A 20,171-nucleotide genomic window follows, 5' to 3' on the forward strand; every position below is an offset into this window, starting at 1 on the left:
CGAGCGTCAAATGTAGGTTGATGTGGCTCACAGACTGGGTCAGCGGTATTTGAGAGAAATTCCTCTACTGTTAAAGCTCGTGGACGCAGTAGCGCACTTATCGTCACTGTCTGTGCGTAAACGCGAGTGAAAGAGCAGGAGCCCAGCACCTTACTTATAATCACTTATTGTTTCAGGAGAAAGTAGAGTCATGCTACGAGCAGCAGATAGATAAAATCATTCCAGGCCCTGGCTACACCTCCATCCATCAAAGGAGCTGTTATATAGAAGTGCCCCAGAGCCCAAGAATCCATCCCACCTGCAAAACCTCTCAATACCTCAACATAACCACCCCCGCCCTCTCCGGATCCAATTTCCCCATAACCTCTCCACACCTCTGCACCCCCAACGCCCCATTAATCACCAAACTCACCATCCTCCCCAGCACATCCACATAGCTCTTCTGCAGCGCGGGACTCACATGCGGCAAGCTGATAATCGTATCCAGGTATTCGCAAATCTGCTCGTGCTGCCACTCCGCCCGGTAGCCCGAGGCAGCGGGGTTGGTCATTTGCGAGAGCGTCCATGGCGACCACGCGGTTATCGGCGCGGCGGACGTTACGGGGATGACGAGCGCGGGACACCCGGAGGGCAGATGGAAGAGCAGCGTCGCGATGCCCGGGCGGCGGGACTGGGACCACTGAGGAGAGGGTTAGTGAAGCGATGCGTGTAGAGAGGAGGGAGGAGAGAGACGTACAACGCCCCTATACGGAGCCAGCCCAGTGAATAACACAAGCATGCGATTTGTGCCAATATCGACTTCGGGATTGGGCCTCACACAATGGGGAGTACGTGAAGTGTTTCCGCCAGCAGTTTCCTCGCAAGCAAATAATCCCCCGCGAGGAACGGCCCAAAAGCCTGCGCGACCGCAAAGTCGTTCGCACGCGGGATACTCGGCGTGCGCGCACTTGCGAATAAATATGGGCAAAACCAGCCTTTTTCACAGCGACTTGTGTCCGCAGCGGGATACACGCCTACAAACCGTACATCCGCATCGACGCCCATGAGTTTGTGTTTGATACCGATCTGCAGCGACTTCACCGACGTAGTGACAAGCATCGCGTCTTCCTCGGGGAGCAAGTGTTCCAGCACACCCTTATCAATCGCCTGTTCCACGATTTGAAAGACGCCGTATTTCAACACCGTACTCGCAGCGATCGCGCCGGCGCCTGAGTTCACTATCTCGCTGACAAAGCTATCCGCGCCAAATGCACCCGTGACGCCGTCGGCGAGCCCGTCGACAAGCGGGCCGCCGATCGAAGGCGAAGGTGGTGAAGAGCGCAGCGTCGCGGTAGCGGATGTTGGGCAGGGTTACCGGGTTGTTGTCGCCCCATGGGGAGAGGGAAGAGGGGAGTTTGGAGATTGAGGTTGCGGTTTGGAGGGAGCTGCGGGCGACGCGGCCGACGAGGGTGTCGCCGAAGAAGCGCTTGACGGAGTCTGACTTTTGGGCGTCGGGCGGGCCGGATGGGGAGGGGTGGGATTTAGACTTTGAGCCGAAGAGGCCTGAGGGGGCGGTGGTGGTGTATTGGGGTTTTGAGGGGGTTTGTTGGACGGCAGGAGGGGATTGTAGGAGTGGAGCTTGTGGCGGCTGGTGGTACTGTGGTGGTATTTGTTGGAGCTGCTGCTGGACTAGTTGGAGCTTTTCTGGAGGATAGCTTTGGATGACTTGTTGGACTTGCTGAATCTGCTGTTGGGTCATGTTGGGGAGTCCTTGATAGGGCTGTTGCATTGGTTGTGGCGATTGCACATATTGGGGTTGTGGTGTCTGTCCTTGAGGCACCTGAGGTGATTGACCTTGCTGAGGCTGGAACTGTTGTTGAAATTGGCCTTGAGGATAGCCACTCTGCGGTGCAGGTTGGTTGAAAGGACTTGCTACCGGGGCCGGAGTTGGCGTTGGAAGCTGTGCTGGTTGCATGGTGTATGGGGGTGGAGGTGGCTGCTGAACGAAAGCCATGTTGATATCGAGCCTGGCCGTGTACCACAGGCTTTCCTTGTTTCTAGGATAGATCTTGGTTTGGCATCTGCAACATCAAATCGGTCTTCAAAAATTCAGCCTTGTTCGAGGTCGAAGGATCGTGGCTGTCTGCAGTGGCTGGAGAGTGATGCGAAGCATGAGAACAACATGGAAGCAGAGCAGAACGAACGAAAGACGTGATAGAGTACAGAAGAAAGAAAACTGGCTTGCATCGAAGATAAGAGGGGCATTCGGGATCTTTTCGTATCTGAAGTTGTAGCTGAGGTACCACCCTGACCGGTGGCTTCAGACCTTTCCGAGTCTGGAGCGGCGAAGCGAACGGTATGTACCAGATGGGCCGAGTTTGTCTGTACAGCCTTGTTGCAGATTGGGGGCCTCAGCCTGATGCAGTGTGTGCCGTCTTTCGTATATAATGGAGGCATTCCGTAGCGACTTCGCGACATTCATCTGGACCTATACCTTTAGTGCCTCTTCGAAAAGTGCGTAGATGCAAAGATAGCTCCGACAAGCCAAAGATCTTCTGCCGACGTCTGCAGGCTCACTGATGAAGCAAAGCAAGAGAGGATTCCTACGCGTCGCATTTGAAGAGGCATGAGAGCAAGCGAACACAAGCATCGTGGTCTGCTACGCGCACCATTACCACGGATACAGCAGACGCCAAAGCGCTTCCTGTCACTGCCACATGTCTTGGCTGACAGTGGCGCGGTAGGGCAGTCCTCGTGCAGGTGTGAAGGTCAAAGTGCCGGGCCGCTGCATGCGTGCATTTCGGCCCGCGTTAGGCGTGTGGATCGCAAAGACAGGAGACGGCGAGAGTGCATCAGATGAGCAGCGTTGCCACTCAGGTACGAGATATGCGCCCGCCAAGTGTGACCAGCGGTGGAAAAGACGGTCGCAGGCGCGTATAATGTCGCTGGCGGCCAATCACATGCCAGGGCGCGTCGAGGAAAGCATGGCCGGTCGAGTGTAGACCCGCCGCAGCCCAACTGGGGGCAAGGCCAGGGAACGGCTGCGTAAGTCAGTAGGCTGTTCATGAGGGCAGCAGTCAAGGTGAAATTTGCCGTCATCCGCTCTGGGCCTGGACATATAGGCTCACCGGCGCTGAAGGACACTGGGCAGACACATAAGTACATGCAGCTCAGCTCTTGCTCTTGCTTATGCGTCCTGGCACCCGCGTCATAACCAACACATTACCCCGCGAGCGACGACGTCTCCCACGGCTTTCGCAACCTGCGCTGTGAGCTAACCGGAGCCAAAAATAAGTCGACGCCTGTCATCGCCGGCGATCAGGCACGATACAGGTGCTGCAGCTGCAGAAGCAGAAGCAGAAGCAGAAACAGAAGCACATAGTCAGCGTCTTCCGCCATGGAGGGCCGCAAGCAGGGACGCCCCGAGGAGGAGCTCTTCTTGCGCCCTGCAGACAGCAACCCGCAGACGCCGACGGTTGGGCCCTTGAGGATACAAAAGGGTCGCGACGGCATGAGCCCGCCGCCGCGAACAGACTCGGCGGGCAGCTCCAGCCAGGCACAAAGCCAGCCCGCATTCTCGCGCCCGCCGCCCATGCCCTCGTTCCCCGCGCCGCCTACAGCACCGCCCACCGCCCCTCTGCCTTACCCCGACGACCGCCCGCCCAAGCAGCCGACGCTGGGCTCTGGACGCTACACGCCCCTCAGCGAGAGGGAGCGCGCGACCAAGAATGCGACGCCCCCGGAGGCAGACGGCCGGCGGCGGGGCTCCAATGCGACGGGCCCGAGTCCCACCTCCCCCAGCCAGCGCGCGCGATTTGAAGCTGGCGACCCGAACCGGCCGACGGTGGGAGGATACGGCGGCAGGAACGCAGACGGTAGCATCCAGCCCTCGAGGCTGGCGGAGCGCAGAGGCACTGCGCCCAAGCCGCTGCCCGAGTCGCCTGGCCCAGAGACGCCCGATAAAGAGGGCCTCTTTGCGAAACCACCCTCGAGACAGGCCAGCGAGCCCGCCGTGAACCCGTACCCCGACTACCACCAGCAGTACTGGCCACCGCCCAACGCCAATGCCCCCGCAGCGCCGTCCTCGAAGCCGCCGGAGCCCTCAGTGCTCAAGATACCGAACCCTGGGGGCGTCAACCGCCTAAGTTCGACCGCGTCCACCTCGACCGTGCGGGCGCAACGAGGCTCTCCCCCACCTCCCGAGACTCCCATCATTCCCCCGCCCGGCGGTGGCATCGAAGCGCGCTTTGCTGCAGCTGGCATTGCCGGGAACATCGACGTTGACCAACCTACAAGCACAGAGCGCACAGAATGCAGCAGCAGCGCAGCGGAAATCAGGTGTATGCGAACCAGCAGCCCCGCCCGAGCATCGTTTCGCCAGGCCCTGCCACAGCAGCAGCAACAGCCTGCGCGCAGGCCATGGACTCCCACCGAGCAGCCTGGCAGCAATCCCCATGGCCCTCCACAGGTATACCAGGGCATGGATACTGTCGGACCATCCAGTTCGCCTCCTCAGGGACCACTGCCACAAGCTCCCGTACAGCACTTCTCCCCGCCTCCCACCAATGTCCCGTCCAACATGCCTCCCGAGCACCCCATGAACCATGACATGGGTCGTCTGCACATCAGCGAGGAACCGCCGCCAGCATACTCGAGTCTGACTCAACCGCCTACAAATCAGGCCCAGAGCTACCCCAACGAGAAGGGACAGCAGCAGCCCGCGCAGGGCGTATCGTTGGCAGACCCGAACCAAGGCCATCCTGCATTTGCAAACGACCCACGACAGCAGGCAGGGCCATCACAGCCAGCAGCCGTTATCTCGCCAACGCCTACCACGAGTAATTTCCCGCAACAGGCCCAATCAGTTCAGCCAGGTCACACACCCAGTCCTGCGCCTGGCGCTGGCCCGGGACCGGGACCAGCGTCACCACCTCCCCTACCTGAAGGCTGGATAGCACATCTCGATCCGAGCTCTGGACAGTACTACTACATTCATCTTCCTACGCAGTCAACACAGTGGGAGTTCCCTAAAGGTCCAACGCCTCTGAACTTGAACGAGCCCATGTCGCCAACCGGGACCTTTGTCAATCCTCTGATGAGCCCTGTGGGTTTTGGCAAGGCTCCTATACAGTCACCTGGTTTCCAGCCTCAGACACCTGGCTTCTCCGGAGACTTTGGCATGGCACCACTCGCCACTCCTACCGCCGCAGGCTTCACGGGCCCACCACCGGTTGCTGGCGTAGACCAGTACAAGGTCAATCCTACGAATGGCGTCTACTTCGGCCCATACCTGCGATACACAAATATGGATCTTGAGCGTGGTCTCTGGCTTGGCTCGATTCTCCTCATCACCAACACACCTCACCCTCCCACGATCCACATCCATCAAAGCCAAGACCTGTCTCCCAACCCACGACAACTGAAGGCCAATCCAATCTACACCCACCAGACCTGGATCTTCTACCGCTACGACATTGATCTCAAGATGGACGAAGAGCACGCTGCGAAGTGGACGTATGCAATTACTTCGCATCTCGGCTGCACACGTTTCGAGTTCTTGGTTGCAGGACGTCACGAGACGAGCTGGCGCTTCATTGCGCATTCTGGCAACGACTTTGCGCTTAATGTCAATGCTAACGAGAGGACGAAGCTCGGCGGCATTGGCCTCATGTGGAAGGACATTCTGCAGAAGAACGCCGAGTGTGGTGGTTTCCATGTACAGCTAGGACTTGGTGGTCAAATCTACGCAGATCGACTGTGGAAAGAACTGCCTCTACTGAAGCAATGGACGGCTACGAGCGGTAAGGAGATCCGTAAGAATGCTCCCTGGACGGCAAAGCATGAGGAGGATGTCTGCCATGCATACTTCCACTACTACACCAGCCACTTTGACCAACCGCATCTGAGAGAAGCATTCGCTCAGATACCGCACATCCTTGCACTCGACGACCATGATATGTAAGTTTGGGATACTTCGCTCGTTGAATGCAGCACTAACATCGACCAGCTTCGATGGCTTTGGTTCATACCCAGAGTACATGCAGTTTTCCAACATGTTCAAGAATATTGGAAGACTCGGTATTGAGATGTACTTGCTTTTCCAGCATCACACCACTCTTGAAATCCTCCGCAATGTCAGCAACGACATGGATCTTTTCACCGTCACTGGCACTGGGTGGCACTTCATCAAGTACCTTGGTCCCTGTGTAACAGTCGTGGGGCCCGACTGCAGATCTGAGCGCAATCCTCATCAGGTCATGGCCGGGCCAACGTATCAAGGCATCTTCCCCAAGGTGGCGACCTTGCCACCAAGTGTCCAGCACTGCATATGGATGGTGCCTGTGCCCATTGTGTACCCTCGTTTGGAGTCTGTCGAGCACCTTGCACACTCCATGGCGACTGGCAAGAAGGTCGCTACCGGAACCTTCAACATGCTGGGCAAGGTCACTAGTTCTGTTGCTGGTGTTGTCGGCGCTAAGAGCGTAGTCGGAGATGGCTTCAGTTCCGTTAAGAAAGCACTGGGCAAATCTGGCCTCATGAGTGGTGTGCTTAGTCCGTTTGGAGACATTGATATCCTTGATGAGTTGAGGGACCAGTGGACGCATGACTCCAAGGTAAGCCACTTCATACGATAGAATCTGGGAACATGTATTGACATCTGCTCCAGGATCTCGAAAGGACATACCTTATCCGAACACTCCAAGGCATTGCACATAACAAATCGTTGCGGATGACCTTCTTCTCTGGAGCGGTCGATTGTTGCGGTGCCGGTCTTGTACACGACCCATCGCGACCACAAGACCACAAGACGATGTACCAGATCATCTCTGCGTCTGTCGTCAATGGTCCACCTGGAAGCTACACGCTCCGCCTCCTGCACAACAACCGCGCGCTATATGTCCCACAAAACGGGCACCGTAGCAACCACCAGCCAACTGATACCAAGGAAGACATGATGGAGATCTTTACCCAAGATGTCAATGGTCAGCCCCGTGAGTACAAGAGGTTGATGGGCCGAAGAAACTACGTTGCGTGCGTCATCTACGACCCGGAGATTGTCAGCGGCACTTTCGGACAAACGGTGTCCGGTCATGGAAGTGGGAAGCTCAGCCTGGCTGTTGACTTCATGGTCCAGAACGATGGTGGATACAGCGCGCCGATGAAGTACGGACCAGTCATTGTGCCAAGTCTGGAGTATGGGCGGTAGATGAGTGTTGAATCCCTGAGGCTTAGGCTTTTTCTGTACATCCTGTTGTTTTAGCGGTTGCTGTGCATAGCATGCGTTGTGCTGGTTGAGATTCTAGCGATTCACCGAACGAATGAAACAATACAACAACAACTCTCTCAAAGACTGAACACCTTTGGTCGGCACGTGATTATCTCTATTACTTTGGATGTTGTGATCAAAGCAAAACGAAGTCCGAAACCGGGGTAGAATGTATAAAAATGGCAAAGCAATGACATAACATTAACAATTGCATGTCTTGGCGAACTTCATGATCGAAGGTAGAATTTCCGTGCAGCCACCACATCTTCTACACGACAATGGCAACTTCTTCGATACAGGCAACGGCGGTGCCGCGATTCCTTCTACCGCAGTTTTCATGGTCAGCGAGGGCTGTCCGACCGACTGCGCTTGGTGCGCTTGAAGCACGGCGGCATAGGTCTTCACCTGCTCGCCAACATTGCGCCGCGGCACCGATCACCACAGCACTTCAGCAACAGCTTGCACGGCAATCGCTGAGGACAAAGCCACCATTTGTTACCGGCTGCGCGTCTCCTTTTGAGCTCCGTCGCCACTTCAGCGCGAGCGCCCCGCAGCAGAAAGACCACCACTTCGACACGCTCAAGTTTGTGCAGAGGTTGAAAGATGAGGGCTTCACGGAAGAGCAAGCGGAGGGTATGATGCGGATTCTCAGCGATGTCATTGAGGAGAGGTACGATCCATCCTACCTCGGTCAAGATGGATGGGACTAACTCCTCCAGCATTCAAAACCTCACACGAACCATGGTCCTCCGTGAAGACCAGGAGAAGGCGACCTACACCCAGAAAGTCGACTTTGCGAAGCTGCGGTCTGAGCTCATGACGGCCGACTCGACCGAATCCTCCCTGACCCGCGCATCCCACGAGCGTCTCACAAACGAGCTGGCGAAGCTCAACTCCAGATTACGCGACGAGATACAACGCACACAAGCATCTGTCCGGCTGGACCTGAATCTCGAGAAGGGCCGCATCAGGGAAGAGGCAAACGTGCAAGAGCTGAAGCTCAAGGAGACCGAGACCAGGATAGAACAGGAAACGGCGCAATTACGAGAGCGACTTGAGGCTGTCAAATTCTCGACATTGCAGTGGTTGATGTACGTCATTTTCTACCTGATGGCTGCCCAAGACACGACTAACAAGCTTCTAGGGGTGTTTGCACGGGTACCGCGGCGCTCATGCTCGGTGTCTGGCGTCTTCTGATGTGAAGCATCTATGCCGCCGTTTCAATAACAACAACGAGGCAATGCTGGACAGACTACAGGATGAGGCTGCTGCTGCATATCGCTCCAGTTTCATGCGCCTCACCACGATATCGACGAGCGAGAGGCGTGCTGGCCCATCCCTGCCAGCGCATAGTGAAGGTGTCACAGCGTCTGCACAGCCATCCGACTTGTCGCACAGCAGCAGTCGAACATGCAGCGGACGACCATCCGCAGAGTGTTTCCACGCGATAACATGCTGCAACGTTGGGGACGAGATGTTGCGGCTTGGGGGCTGCCACGCAGCAGTGTTGTTGTCGTTGTATGCTGCCGTCCCATTCAGGAAAACACAGGACAATAATGCGCTTTGATAGTAAGGGAGCTTCGGCCCCTCCTATGATGCAATGACTCTGCTGTCAGCCTGGCAGCCCAGCTGCCTGCTCAGCCAGTCCGACGTAGAATTGAAATGGTGATATTATTGGCACATGTGAAACACGGGCAAATCAAATCCACCATCTATCATAAAAGTGACACGACTCATTCACCGGAGGGGTCCTCCAGCGCTGGAACATGTCCAGGTTTTCTAGCTGGTTCCATGATTGGCCCCGGCTCGACATGGTTCAAGAGCCAACTCTAGCAAGCGGCCGCGCTCTGGAGCGTGACTGGTGTGACGGGCAGAGGCAGAGCAAACCTGGGCTGGAAGGCTATCATAGGCCCAACGTGTGCATGTTGTGAGCCAGACGACAAGTCGTGCTGTTGTTATCTTGGGCTGCGAGGTTGCTCACGTGCAGAGTAACCCCTCTTCAAGCATTGGCCGTGCTGGTACATGAGGAAAGGCGTGGGCGTGAAGGGCAAGGCGCGGCGGCATGGAGCAATCAGCCCCAGATTCGAATGGGACTGGAGCCATGTGCCGTTGAGGCTGGCCAGTTGGGGAAAGCGCGAATGTTGTCCACTTGTTGTCCCGCCAAGCCTTCCTAGAGGCAGCCGCTGGCTCTCGCTTCCTTTCAAAACACTCCACTCACCCAACCTTTGAACAACTCCGCCCTCCCTGTATCTTTCCGCATACCTGCACCCACATACCGTCACCCTCGACCACCACACCCACATACAAACCAAACATCACAATGGCGACTGAGGTACGTACTGCCCTATTGGCGCTGTCCCCCGCCGCTGCTGGCCGGCGACGTGCCCCTCGTCTGCACTGCGATAAACATGCTAACATGCCCCCAGCGCGAGAGGTACGATAGAGCTGCACACGGCGCAGCAAGACTTTCCAAATTGACACGGCAGCAGCAAGACTTTCCTCGCCCGGCTGTGCGAACAGGCTGAGCGTTACGATGGTGAGTCCCCGCGCAGCCCCAGCAACGGCCGCGCATGCTAATCGTATCCCAACAGAAATGGTTACGTACATGAAGGTTCGTCCCGACTAGAGAGACTGTCTTTTGCGCTCATACACTGACCATCCTGTAGGAAGTTGCCAAGGTATGCCGACCTGCACTGTTTGCTCTGAGGCAGCCGCCTGCAACGAGACGCAATCGGAGCGATAGGAACTAACGCAGTACAGATTGGCGGTGAGTTGACCGTCGACGAGCGCAACCTCCTGTCCGTCGCCTACAAGAACGTTGTCGGAACACGACGCGCGTCCTGGCGCATCATCTCCTCGATCGAGCAGAAGGAGGAGTCCAAGGGCACCGAGAAGCACGTTGGCACCATCCGCGACTACCGACAGAAGATCGAGACCGAGCTCGAGAAGGTCTGCCAGGATGTCCTCAACGTCCTCGACGACTCTCTTATCCCCAAGGCCGAGTCTGGCGAGTCCAAGGTCTTCTACCACAAGATGTGCGTTGTCTGAATCAAACCGCCTGCAACACGCAATGCTAATAGCTGTATAGGAAGGGCGACTACCACCGTTACCTTGCCGAGTTTGCGTCTGGAGAGAAGCGCAAGGTCGCTGCCACCGCTGCGCACGAGGCTTACAAGGTATGACGCAATCGGTCCACACACGCCCAGACAACACATAGCTAACCCCACCAAAACAGACGGCTACCGATGTCGCTCAGACTGAGCTGACCCCTACTCACCCCATCCGCCTCGGTCTTGCGTTGAACTTCTCAGTCTTCTACTACGAGATTTTGAACTCGCCCGACCGCGCCTGCCACCTTGCCAAGCAGGCATTTGACGATGCCATCGCCGAGCTCGACTCCCTGTCCGAGGAGTCTTACCGGGACAGCACCCTCATCATGCAGCTTCTCCGCGACAACCTGACCCTCTGGACATCATCGGATGGCGCCGAGGCTGAGCCTTCCACCACTGATGCGCCCAAGGAGGAGAAGGCCGCTGAGGAGGCCCCAGCTGCTGCCGCTTCCACCGAGGAGGCAAAGCCTGAGGAGCCAGCAGCACCCGCCGCTGCCCCCGCTGCTGCTTAAGCTCGCCCTTCGTCAGCCGGCCTCGTGTCCCCATAGCCGCCATCTTCTGTCCCAGCATAGTCGAAGGAAGCTGCCGTGGCAGCGAGCGTCTCACGGAGTTGTATGTGTCATATGATTTCAAAAATTGGCTTTTGTAGCGTTCGGATGGACGGATTCCCAATGACTGATGTATTTCCCTTTCCTCTCCCACAACCCACACAACCCCCACGAGTATGTCGCAAACCGCGAGCGCTAGCAAATTGGATCTGGTTCTCACGAGCTGATTTGATTGTTTTCGTGCAAGTGGAGGACCGATGTGGTGTCCCTCGATGCGATCCTCGAATTCCCCCTGTTTTCGTTTTGCCGTATATGATCACCCACCTGACAGCGGATTGGGTCGAATAGATCCTCTGGGCAGCATCTTTCAGACAGACGTCGATTTCAAGAATGACGGAGTAGGATCGTGAAGCTCCGGTGCATGTCATGTCTCCATCTGCACTCTTAGATAGGCCTAAGGAACCCTTATTTCAAACTCATGTTGCCACTCTAGTGATAAACGATGATCATTTTCGAAATCTGCAATCCCACTGCACTGCACCCACGCGCAGCAATCCCGAGCCCATGGAACATGGACTTTCGGCCCTTCAGCCATGTGCACGAGTCGGAGAGTTACCGTAGGCGCAAGCGCTCGCCTCGCCCCGCTGCCCCACTAAAACTTTCTCCATGGCTGCAGCTACAGATGCGTTCGCGCAAAGAAATCTTGACTCCACATTTACACATAGCACACACGAAGCGAAGCCTCAATTCTCACCACCGACCCTTGAACCCGAATACGCCGTCGCAGAATCAACCAACGCAAATCCAACGAATACCAAGCTACGAATCCTCGCGCCTACACCCATCGTAGTAGCAATGTCCTACACCAAAGACTACTACGCGACGCTCAACCTCCCCCTCCCGCGGCCCGGCTCCCCAACCACATCAACAGCCGACATCCGGCGCGCATACAAACTCGCGCTCCTCGGCGCACACCCGGACAAACAAACGGGCCAGGCGCGAAGCGCGCATACGGTCGATGAAGTCCGAGAAGCGTATGCGGTGTTGATGGATGCGGAGAAGAGGAGGGCATATGATGAGTGGGTGGTGCGGAATGGAGGGGTACTCGGCGGCGGCAGTGGGAATGTGGATGTGGGTGGTGGTGGTGGTGGTGGTGGTGGTGGAGTTAGTCAGGAATTCCTGGCTGGACTGGAAGTGTTGGATTTGAGTGATTTCTGCGTGTTGGATCCCCGGTTTGAGTTTGGGGAGGAAGGCGCAGAGGGGGGAGGGGGACAAGGAACGCGGGGATGATGAGGAGGGGCAAATGGAGTGGACACGCGCGTGTCGGTGTGGGGATGAGAACGGGTTCAGGATATTAGAGGAGGAGTTGGAGGATGCGGAACAGAGGGGCGAGGGGGAGGTGCTGGTGGGCTTGTGGGGGGTGTAGTTTGTGGGTGAGGGTCGGGTTTGGGAGGGAGGGGGAGTGAAGCCTGGGAGATGAGAGTGATTAGATGTGTTTGAGGCTTTGTCATGGCAAAGCTTCAAGAGTCTATGTATACACAACGACCCGAGCACGTCAAGCGTTTCTTGGGAAAGAGGTAAACACGAGTCTCCGAGCTTCATGTGGAGGCGAGGGTGAGTTCGCGAGGCTTTCGTGGCGCGGGAAAGTGTGTGTGGAATTGAGTTTGGTGTAGAGATGATGGGATACTCAAGGTTCTGCCACCACGGCTAGGGGAGCGTGATGATCGAATGCGTCTAGCGCAAAAGTGTTTTACACCAGCGCTGAAAAGGGCGATGATTCACGGTACTCTTCGATGGAAATCCACATGCAGAGGTTACGTACATTGGGATGCTGACTGTGTATTACTACCACTGCCTATCAGAGCTTAAGGTAGATTTTAGTGGACAACAGTTGCTAAGGACACAGCTTAGAAGTTCTTAGTCATATATTGTACATTGGAACTGTCGTCTTGTACACTGTCATGTTTGATTTCTTGCCTCCAGGCGTGCGGGAATGACCCCTCACATCTTGAGAGTCTTGATGTTAGGGCCGTGACTACTTGATGCAGAGACGTGCGGTTCTGAGGGAAAGGGACGTAATATTTCTTAGATGGGAAAGCAGTTAATCGGGCTCCATGAATACAATATGGGTCTCGCTTCGGGAGGGAGGCATTGTGGTAAGGTGAGGCTGCAGTGGAGTTGAATCCTTGGAGAGATAAAGAAAGGAGTGTTGAGTGGGAGGAAAGACTCTTTTGTGGAGGGGGATGTAGACTTGTATAGGCAGTAGAATGTAGGTTTTACACCAGGTGCAAGGTGGGCAAGGGGAAAGAAAATGTATGGCCAGCATGAACGTCATTCATATGGGTCAACGAAGGGGATTGTGTGGCCAAGTTTAGCTAGTACTTATCTTTCACAAACGATTTGCTCTTTACTGTCTGTTTCTTGCGCGGATGTGTCTCTACAAACACGTTATTTCACACAGTGATTAGCGTTTGACAGGCCGAGGGGAGAGCGAACTTGTTTCAGCATTAACAGGTCACTTTCGGGTATTAAAGATAGCGATCGGGGTCTTTGATTGAAGGGAATTCATTCATTTATAGAGAGTGGCCAGCCGAAGCTACTCCCAAAAGCTGGTCAATTCTTGGTCCAGTTGCGTCTTACGTCCCTGTCATCGTTGCCTAATAGCGTGCTTTCCCTACTTCTACTCACTCAAGGTCACCAGCCATTTCTTCTCGAAGAGCGAAAGGTCGTAATCCTCGTGAGCCCAAACCTTAGGCAACACTACTTCCTTGAGACCCGGCAGTCCCGCAGCGAGGAGGGCAGCGAGGAGGGCAGCGAGGAGGTCAAGATAGACCTGGAAGCGCAGGGGATCATGCTTGGTGAAGTGTCCTAGAGCATAGTCCTCCGCTACCTTGTAGAGCACGTCCATGGTAGGACGTCGGGTAGGAAGACCCTGTCTAATGTCAGTGCCTGCTGTCTACAACGCCTTTGGGGCATATACCTTGGCGAGGATCTTGATCTTGTAGTCGTTCAGGAACAGCATCACTCCCGAGTTTTCCTCGCTGTCGAGGAAGGGGTCGAATATGACCTGTTTGACCTGCGATAGGTCGTCGTTGTCGTTGCTGATGAGTTCAAGGAACTTGCCCAAGTCGTAGGTTGAGCTGGCTTTGTACGCCATGTCGTTGTTGGCGAGCGCAACCAGGTAGGCGTGGTCAGAGTTGATATATGACATCTTGGTAGTAGTGACCGATGGGTTTAGTGATGAAGTAGTCGAGTCGAGGGCTTGGTTGAGTCAAGTACTTGGTTGATTCGATTTGGAGAGTCTTTAGCGTGGGGGTAAGAAGGTTTATATATCCAGCGGAGAGATTTTATATGTCAAGGCGCGGTCCACTAGTCAAGTAAAAGGAAAAGGTTTTGGATTTTAAGGGCGCAGCTTTATGGTCAAGAACCAATGACAATTCGCTCTTGCGAACGACTGACCAGTTCAGAGTTTGCCTACAGTTTCCCTTCTCACGTGCTATAGATGATTCGTGTTGCAAAAGGATGGCTGGTGATCAATGCTTGCTGTATAAATGTTTTCGTAAGCCGAATTTGCCAGTGGTAATTGCGGCGGTGCCTGCGCAAGAGAATATCACGGCGCGGAAGAATGCTTGTAATTTCTCGCTAGATAGCATAAGTCTTAGAGAGAGAACTCGCGTGCAAAGCCATGAATATATTAGTGTTGTTCAAGTACTTGGTTACTGCAATTATTTCTTTTTATTACACACATTTGACTACAATTCACGCTCCATTTCACACCATCGCCGTCTATTACCTAGAAATAGCCTCGCTCCTGAGCTCTCTTGGCCGTCGAAGAAGGGGCCAGGGAAGACCTGGTCAAATAGTGATCGTTGAATTTGAAGCGGCGTTATTATTACCAGAGTAGCTGACAACCGAAAGCTATTTCATGAACGTAGTCGATCCTTGATCCAGTTGCTCTTCAAGATTCTTCCTCCCCATCGTCCAATAAGTTGTTTGTATATATTCCATCCTTAATCGGCCAAATAAACATCCCAGAGGTCTATATCCGCGAAGCGCGAGTCATTACACTCGTCGGCCCACACCTTAGGCAGAACTACCTGTTCGAGGGCGGGGAGACCAGCACTGAGAAGCGCGACGAGCATATCTAGGTAGTACCTAGGACTCAGTGGCTCGTCTTCCTCGAACGGTGACAGGGTGTAGTCGTCTGCAATGATGTCAAACTTGTGCGGGTTCTGTTTGGGCTTAGTATTAATCTTTAACACGGGACTCGAAGTAGACTTACGTTCGCATCGATCTTGTACTTCTCCACAAAGAACCTCGCGCCGGACTTGTTTTCGCCGTCGAAGAAAGGGTCGAAGACGACCTTCTTGATCTTGGAGATGAATTCTTCGTTGTTGTTATCGCGCACGAGCTTAAGGAGCTCAGCGAAGTCGTAGTCCGCCCTGGCTTTGTACGCCATCTCGCCGTTGGTGGATACGATGAGGTATGGGTAATCCTCGTGGGTGTAGGAGTTGATTGAAGGCATGTTGGAAGGCGTATACTGTCGTAGTGGAATTCAGAGGACGAGTTGAGTCGAATTGAGAGAAGCAGTGGTTGAGAAGTGGTTGGTCGAGTCGGAGAGTTTGTAGCGTGTAGGTAGAGGAGTCTATATACGCAGCGGGCAGGGTCTATATATCAGGGGGAGCGGTGCTCTAAGCAAGTAAAAGAGAAAGATTCGTCAGCGGTAGTAAATGAGTTTTGAAGAGAGAGTAAGTGCAGCTTTATAGCCAAGAGCGAACGTCAATCTGCTTCTGCAAACGAATGACTGGTCACGAGCTTGGCCATACTTCCATTTCCACGTGCCAAAGATAGGTTGTCTTCGCCGCGGGTGACCAAGCTTTGCTATGGATCGGCTTTTGCGAGCAGCTTACCAGAGGCGATTGTCAAGGTACCCACGTGTATCGAGATCATGGTGAGCAAGAAGCACTTGTGATGCCTTAAGCAAAGTTTAACTAAGTTCTCAGGAGGCGGAGGACATGTATCGCTGGGAATCGTGGTTCTTGATCCTCAAGATGGCCAAAATCAGTAGCCTTGTAGGAGAGTTTGTTGCCGGGATATCGGATCAGGAAGGGGTGCTCATGGCGATTCTCGGGTGTTCCATGAGGCATGTTTAGTATGTAATGTTTACAGGGAAGTGAGGAAAGGGGATTGATTGGCATAGCAGGATTCAATACGACTTTCAAAGAAAGGCTACAGCGCCCAACTTTTACTGCTAATTAACACAAAATCGACAACCGGCAATCTTTCCTTCAGCTTTGGTATGGCTGTGCTTGTGATCAACTCAGAGGACGTGATGATGTCCACAAGCTTTGAGAGCAATACGAAGTCTGGCAACTAGCAGCGAGGAGGTCATCAGTGACCCATCGCCTCAGCACAGCACCTTGAATGATAGCAGAATGTGCAGTGTCTCAAACATATCCGTGTATTCATTTCGACTAGTATCATCCCATTAACATCCATCAAGGTGACCTATCACATTTCTTATCCAAGTCTCCTCGCACACTCCTAAATATTTCTTTGCTGCGACACATTCCATCCCATTGAGCAGCTGATTACCTCGTTCTCCGAAAATACCACCAAAAGCTCTTCCAGCAACTTCTGGTACATGTCCTCCGTCGGTAGGCCATCAATCGGGTCATTCACGAGGCGCAAGTTCTCAGCGGCAGCCTCGAATGGGTCGTGAGAAGTGCTCGCGATCTGTTTCAAAGTAGCATCGCTCACACAACCAGTTCAAAAAACTTACCGGCACCTCATCGTCCTCGTTCTCATACTCCTCTTCGGTCTCGTCTTTAGAGTTGTCGGTGGCTGGGCTCGCACGCGGCGGCGGCGAACTCCAAGACGCCGGAGTCCGCCATGTTATCGAACTCTTCGCGGAGATGCGTTTGCTTGATCATCGGCAGGAGAGTCGAGTCTGCACGGACGGCTTCGAGGAAGAGGCGCAGGTCGCTGGGTTGAGTTGCGCGGTACTCGTACTCGTTTGTAGCGCGGAGGGTCAAGAAGGGGTAGACTGTGTGGAGTGTCTTTGAAGACATCGTAGATGTATCGGTGGCTTTTAGACGTGGTTGAATGGATGTTTTGGGATTGACGAGAAGAAGATGGACTTCGAGATCGAGTTGAAGATGGAGAGAAAGCTGCCGTTAACTAGAGTCTAGGAGATAGATTGGCCGAGGGGAGGCGTCATGTTCACCTTCATCTGTCTCTCACCGCGTCTGGAGAGGATTGACAGTCATGGCTCAGTAGCAGTAGATAGGCTAGCTACATATCACTACAAGAGATGCAAGGTCATAGACTACTAAGCGCAACTGAGTTGGTATCTAGTATAATTTTATGTCGAGTGACGAGGCTCAAACGCTTGTGTTGTTGGTTGCGCTGGCTGCTGGATGATTCCTGTCGAGTTTGCCATGGGCAAACGCTTATAGCATGATGCGGCCTGATACAGCGGGGCGAGACTTGTCTCGTTGGCATCGAAGCGATTATCTTAAGTGTTCGAGTCTCGTTAGGAGAAACCCTGGACTGTGCGGGCTCCCATAGTGACATGAACATCTTGAATGCACGTAGGATTGCTGGGTAATGCAGTTCAAGTGCTTAGGCCTTGGTCGTCCAGGCTCAAAGTTTGACTGAACATAATTCAAATAGTGTACATACTCTATGCATGCATCGAAAAAGACAAGTACACATAAACAATAGTCAAACAGTTTACCGCCTATGGTAGTCCGTAGACAGAACCAGACTCCAGCAAATTGCCGCCAACACCAAAACTCCAATAAACATCCGCCCATATCCTCTATGCCCCACCCTCCATGAGAGCATTCTCTACATTCTTTCTTCTCTTTTCTTCCAACTTTTCATCATCAGCCTTCTTCTGATCCGGATTCGCTTTGTAACGCTCCTCCTGAGCCTTTGCGTCGTCCTTTGCCGCCTGTTCCGCGTCCTTTACTCCCCTGGTCTTCTTGGCCTCTTGCTCTTCCTTCGTATCTTGGAATTCCAGCCACCACATATCTTTCTTTGCGCAGATGGTCGACTTGGGACGCGCCTCCTCCTTGGGAAACTCGGCGCATTTTCCCTTGCTACTGTCGAATCCTTTGAGGGCCATGAACTTCTTCAGAGCAGGAATGAGGTGATGGAAGCTGAACACATATGGAATGTTGTAGCGCTCGCATACCATTTCCACATTCCCCTGCTTCCAGTATCGCTGGTCACAGCACACAATGACTTTGCCGGAGGAGGCCCAGAGACCGAGCTCGAGCAGTGTGATGGGGCTTGATGTATTGCAGTCGAAAAAGAAAACGATCACATCCACCTTTGCGAGACTGTTGAGCTCCCAGTTGACTTGTTCATAGAAGTTGGGGTCTCCTTTCTTCGGCTGGATTTGAGGGTCCCATGTACCACGGCGGGGGTTGCAAATTGTGATAGGAAGATCCTCTAGGTGCTTAACCAAAAGCGTTTGCCACTGGATAGCGGCACCCATCTCAATACTGCCAGCAGTGAAGAGCGCGAACTTGTTGTTCCATTTTGGTTCGGTAGGAGGTAAGCAATGCTGGAAATCCTTGTGCCTCTTCAGAGGAGGATTCGGTGCCTTTGCGTTTGCGTTTGTGAGTTGCAACAATGTGTCTGGCACGTCGACGTCATTGAGGTTGCCTGCCTTCTTTTTCCTCTCGATCTCTTCTTCTGTCATTAACTTGTCTACCTTGCATATGGGACAGCGCTTGTAGCCATCTTTGCACTTGGCAAGCTCCGGGAGTCCGGTCTCGGGATCTATCGTTTCGACAGGCGCAATGGCTCCCGGTTTCTCCTCTCCATTCGGCGATGTTACAGTGTCATTTGCCATCTCTTCACTATCACCGGCCGTACTCGCTAGCGTGTTGCTTCTAGTAAGCTGTGCTGAAATCTGTCGCACACGGCCCAGCGCACTCGACTTTGCAGATTTCGGAAAAGTGAGGGATCTCGTAAAAGGGAAAGTGTATGCGCAAGAAGATTGATCGCTGCGGAATGGGTTGTTAGAAAGCGGAGGGCCCTGGGTGGGAGCTACTTATATAGCGGGGACGCACCTGGCCAATGACATGGTCTGTTTCCTTTGACTGCCGTTGTGAGTCTTGGGTTATTTGTTCGATGCTTGCGAACGGACAATGCGCGTGTGCAACAGAGACTGAAACGGAATATGTGAATGCGCTGGTAAATGTTGCTATGGTACAAGCTTCCTGTTTTTGATTGCGCTTTGTTGTCTTCTTATGTGTATTCTGTTGGTTTTACCGCTTGCATCGTGAGGCAGCGACAATCGAAACCTTGGTTGCTCAGCCCTGTGGCGCCTGGCGAATGACCGCCCAATATCTGCGCCACACAGTACATCCATCGTGTGCTCATGTCTTTCATTCTACACCGATTTTTCCTTATTGACGGGCGCCTAGGACTTAACTCTTTGAGACTGTAGTCTGTGGCTGGAGAGTTTTAGACCTGCTCGCCTATCATCTTTATTCGCTGAGGTTGACTCCACGGCGCACATTCCTCAGGCTGCACAGTTTTCAGCGCCTTGTCCTAAATTCTACATCAACGGGGCCATCCCGTACAACACCTTTGAGCTATACAACAAGCGCATTAATGTATCGGACCGTTGGCGGTCATTCATTGCTGAGTCGGACATGGCCGATGAGCTGATCCGAGTATGACTGCTGATGATGGACCTGGAGTATCATCATCAGCCGGCGTCAGCTATGCTTGGAAAAGCCGGGTATCAATCTCAATGAGGCGCGTAAGTATCATGCGGACTATTCATGATTGCTGGGTTTCGCACATGGCTACGAACTTGTGGGGTAAAATTGGATGCCTGAAGCGCGCGGCAATTCGAGGAGCATAAGGCGGAGTCAAATATCGCCCGAAGGATCCACTCAGCACATCCATGCACCGGTGTCATGGAGTATCGCCAGCCCGTGTCTGCTGCTTCCAGGGTCAACCTCAGGTGTACAGGTGGAATTCAAAGGCTCAGAAGATGATGTCAATCCAATATTCCAGAGAGTGTCAACATGGCAGGTGTCTTGCATCACAAGCTAAAGTACTGCACGAGACAATATAGACTGGCCTGAGGAGGATACATCGACTTCACAGGCTTGGATCATCATAGCGAAATAGCAGTCTCTATCACTTCAAGCCAACGAAGTACATGACACCATCATGCTATGTCAGCCCAATTGCACCCCAATAACACCCCCATCAGGCACATACATGTATCTCACG

General features: G+C 53.8%; 9 protein-coding genes across 9 annotated transcripts; 4 read left to right on the forward strand and 5 right to left on the reverse strand.

Annotated features, from left to right (window-relative positions):
- Positions 1-813: 813 nt before the first annotated feature.
- Positions 814-1,993, reverse strand: SNOG_03630 (hypothetical protein; the record flags this gene model as incomplete). The annotated part of the gene is made up of 2 exons (XM_001794133.1): positions 814-1,234; positions 1,290-1,993. 2 exons carry the CDS (start codon positions 1,991-1,993, stop codon positions 814-816), a joined length of 1,125 nt encoding a protein of 374 aa, XP_001794185.1.
- Positions 1,994-2,426: 433 nt separating this feature from the next.
- SNOG_03631 (hypothetical protein) lies at positions 2,427-2,709 on the forward strand (the record flags this gene model as incomplete). The annotated part of the gene is made up of 2 exons (XM_001794134.1): positions 2,427-2,493; positions 2,570-2,709. The coding sequence occupies 2 exons, from the start codon at positions 2,427-2,429 to the stop codon at positions 2,707-2,709; spliced, it is 207 nt and encodes a 68-aa protein (XP_001794186.1).
- A 667-nt stretch (positions 2,710-3,376) lies between these two features.
- On the forward strand, positions 3,377-8,448 carry SNOG_03633 (hypothetical protein; the record flags this gene model as incomplete). Its single annotated transcript, XM_001794135.1, has 7 exons — positions 3,377-5,937; positions 5,987-6,593; positions 6,647-7,173; positions 7,490-7,618; positions 7,644-7,916; positions 7,966-8,337; positions 8,391-8,448. 7 exons carry the CDS (start codon positions 3,377-3,379, stop codon positions 8,446-8,448), a joined length of 4,527 nt encoding a protein of 1,508 aa, XP_001794187.1.
- A 1,069-nt stretch (positions 8,449-9,517) lies between these two features.
- On the forward strand, positions 9,518-10,868 carry SNOG_03634 (hypothetical protein; the record flags this gene model as incomplete). Its single annotated transcript, XM_001794136.1, has 6 exons — positions 9,518-9,578; positions 9,724-9,782; positions 9,838-9,861; positions 10,002-10,281; positions 10,335-10,422; positions 10,482-10,868. Exons 3-6 carry the CDS (start codon positions 9,840-9,842, stop codon positions 10,866-10,868), a joined length of 777 nt encoding a protein of 258 aa, XP_001794188.1. The 5' UTR covers positions 9,518-9,578; positions 9,724-9,782; positions 9,838-9,839.
- A 702-nt stretch (positions 10,869-11,570) lies between these two features.
- On the forward strand, positions 11,571-12,194 carry SNOG_03635 (hypothetical protein; the record flags this gene model as incomplete). The annotated part of the gene is made up of 1 exon (XM_001794137.1): positions 11,571-12,194. The coding sequence occupies one exon, from the start codon at positions 11,571-11,573 to the stop codon at positions 12,192-12,194; it is 624 nt and encodes a 207-aa protein (XP_001794189.1).
- A 1,390-nt stretch (positions 12,195-13,584) lies between these two features.
- On the reverse strand, positions 13,585-14,115 carry SNOG_03636 (hypothetical protein; the record flags this gene model as incomplete). The annotated part of the gene is made up of 2 exons (XM_001794138.1): positions 13,585-13,860; positions 13,885-14,115. 2 exons carry the CDS (start codon positions 14,113-14,115, stop codon positions 13,585-13,587), a joined length of 507 nt encoding a protein of 168 aa, XP_001794190.1.
- Positions 14,116-14,914: 799 nt separating this feature from the next.
- Positions 14,915-15,429, reverse strand: SNOG_03637 (hypothetical protein; the record flags this gene model as incomplete). Its single annotated transcript, XM_001794139.1, has 2 exons — positions 14,915-15,136; positions 15,187-15,429. 2 exons carry the CDS (start codon positions 15,427-15,429, stop codon positions 14,915-14,917), a joined length of 465 nt encoding a protein of 154 aa, XP_001794191.1.
- A 1,019-nt stretch (positions 15,430-16,448) lies between these two features.
- On the reverse strand, positions 16,449-16,975 carry SNOG_03638 (hypothetical protein; the record flags this gene model as incomplete). The annotated part of the gene is made up of 3 exons (XM_001794140.1): positions 16,449-16,640; positions 16,687-16,730; positions 16,759-16,975. The coding sequence occupies 3 exons, from the start codon at positions 16,973-16,975 to the stop codon at positions 16,449-16,451; spliced, it is 453 nt and encodes a 150-aa protein (XP_001794192.1).
- Positions 16,976-17,727: 752 nt separating this feature from the next.
- On the reverse strand, positions 17,728-18,771 carry SNOG_03639 (hypothetical protein; the record flags this gene model as incomplete). The annotated part of the gene is made up of 1 exon (XM_001794141.1): positions 17,728-18,771. One exon carries the CDS (start codon positions 18,769-18,771, stop codon positions 17,728-17,730), a length of 1,044 nt encoding a protein of 347 aa, XP_001794193.1.
- Between the last annotated feature and the right edge of the window lie 1,400 nt (positions 18,772-20,171).

The sequence above is a fragment of the Parastagonospora nodorum genome (assembly GCF_000146915.1).
Source record: "Parastagonospora nodorum SN15 chromosome Unknown scaffold_5, whole genome shotgun sequence".
Lineage (NCBI taxonomy): Eukaryota > Fungi > Ascomycota > Dothideomycetes > Pleosporales > Phaeosphaeriaceae > Parastagonospora > Parastagonospora nodorum.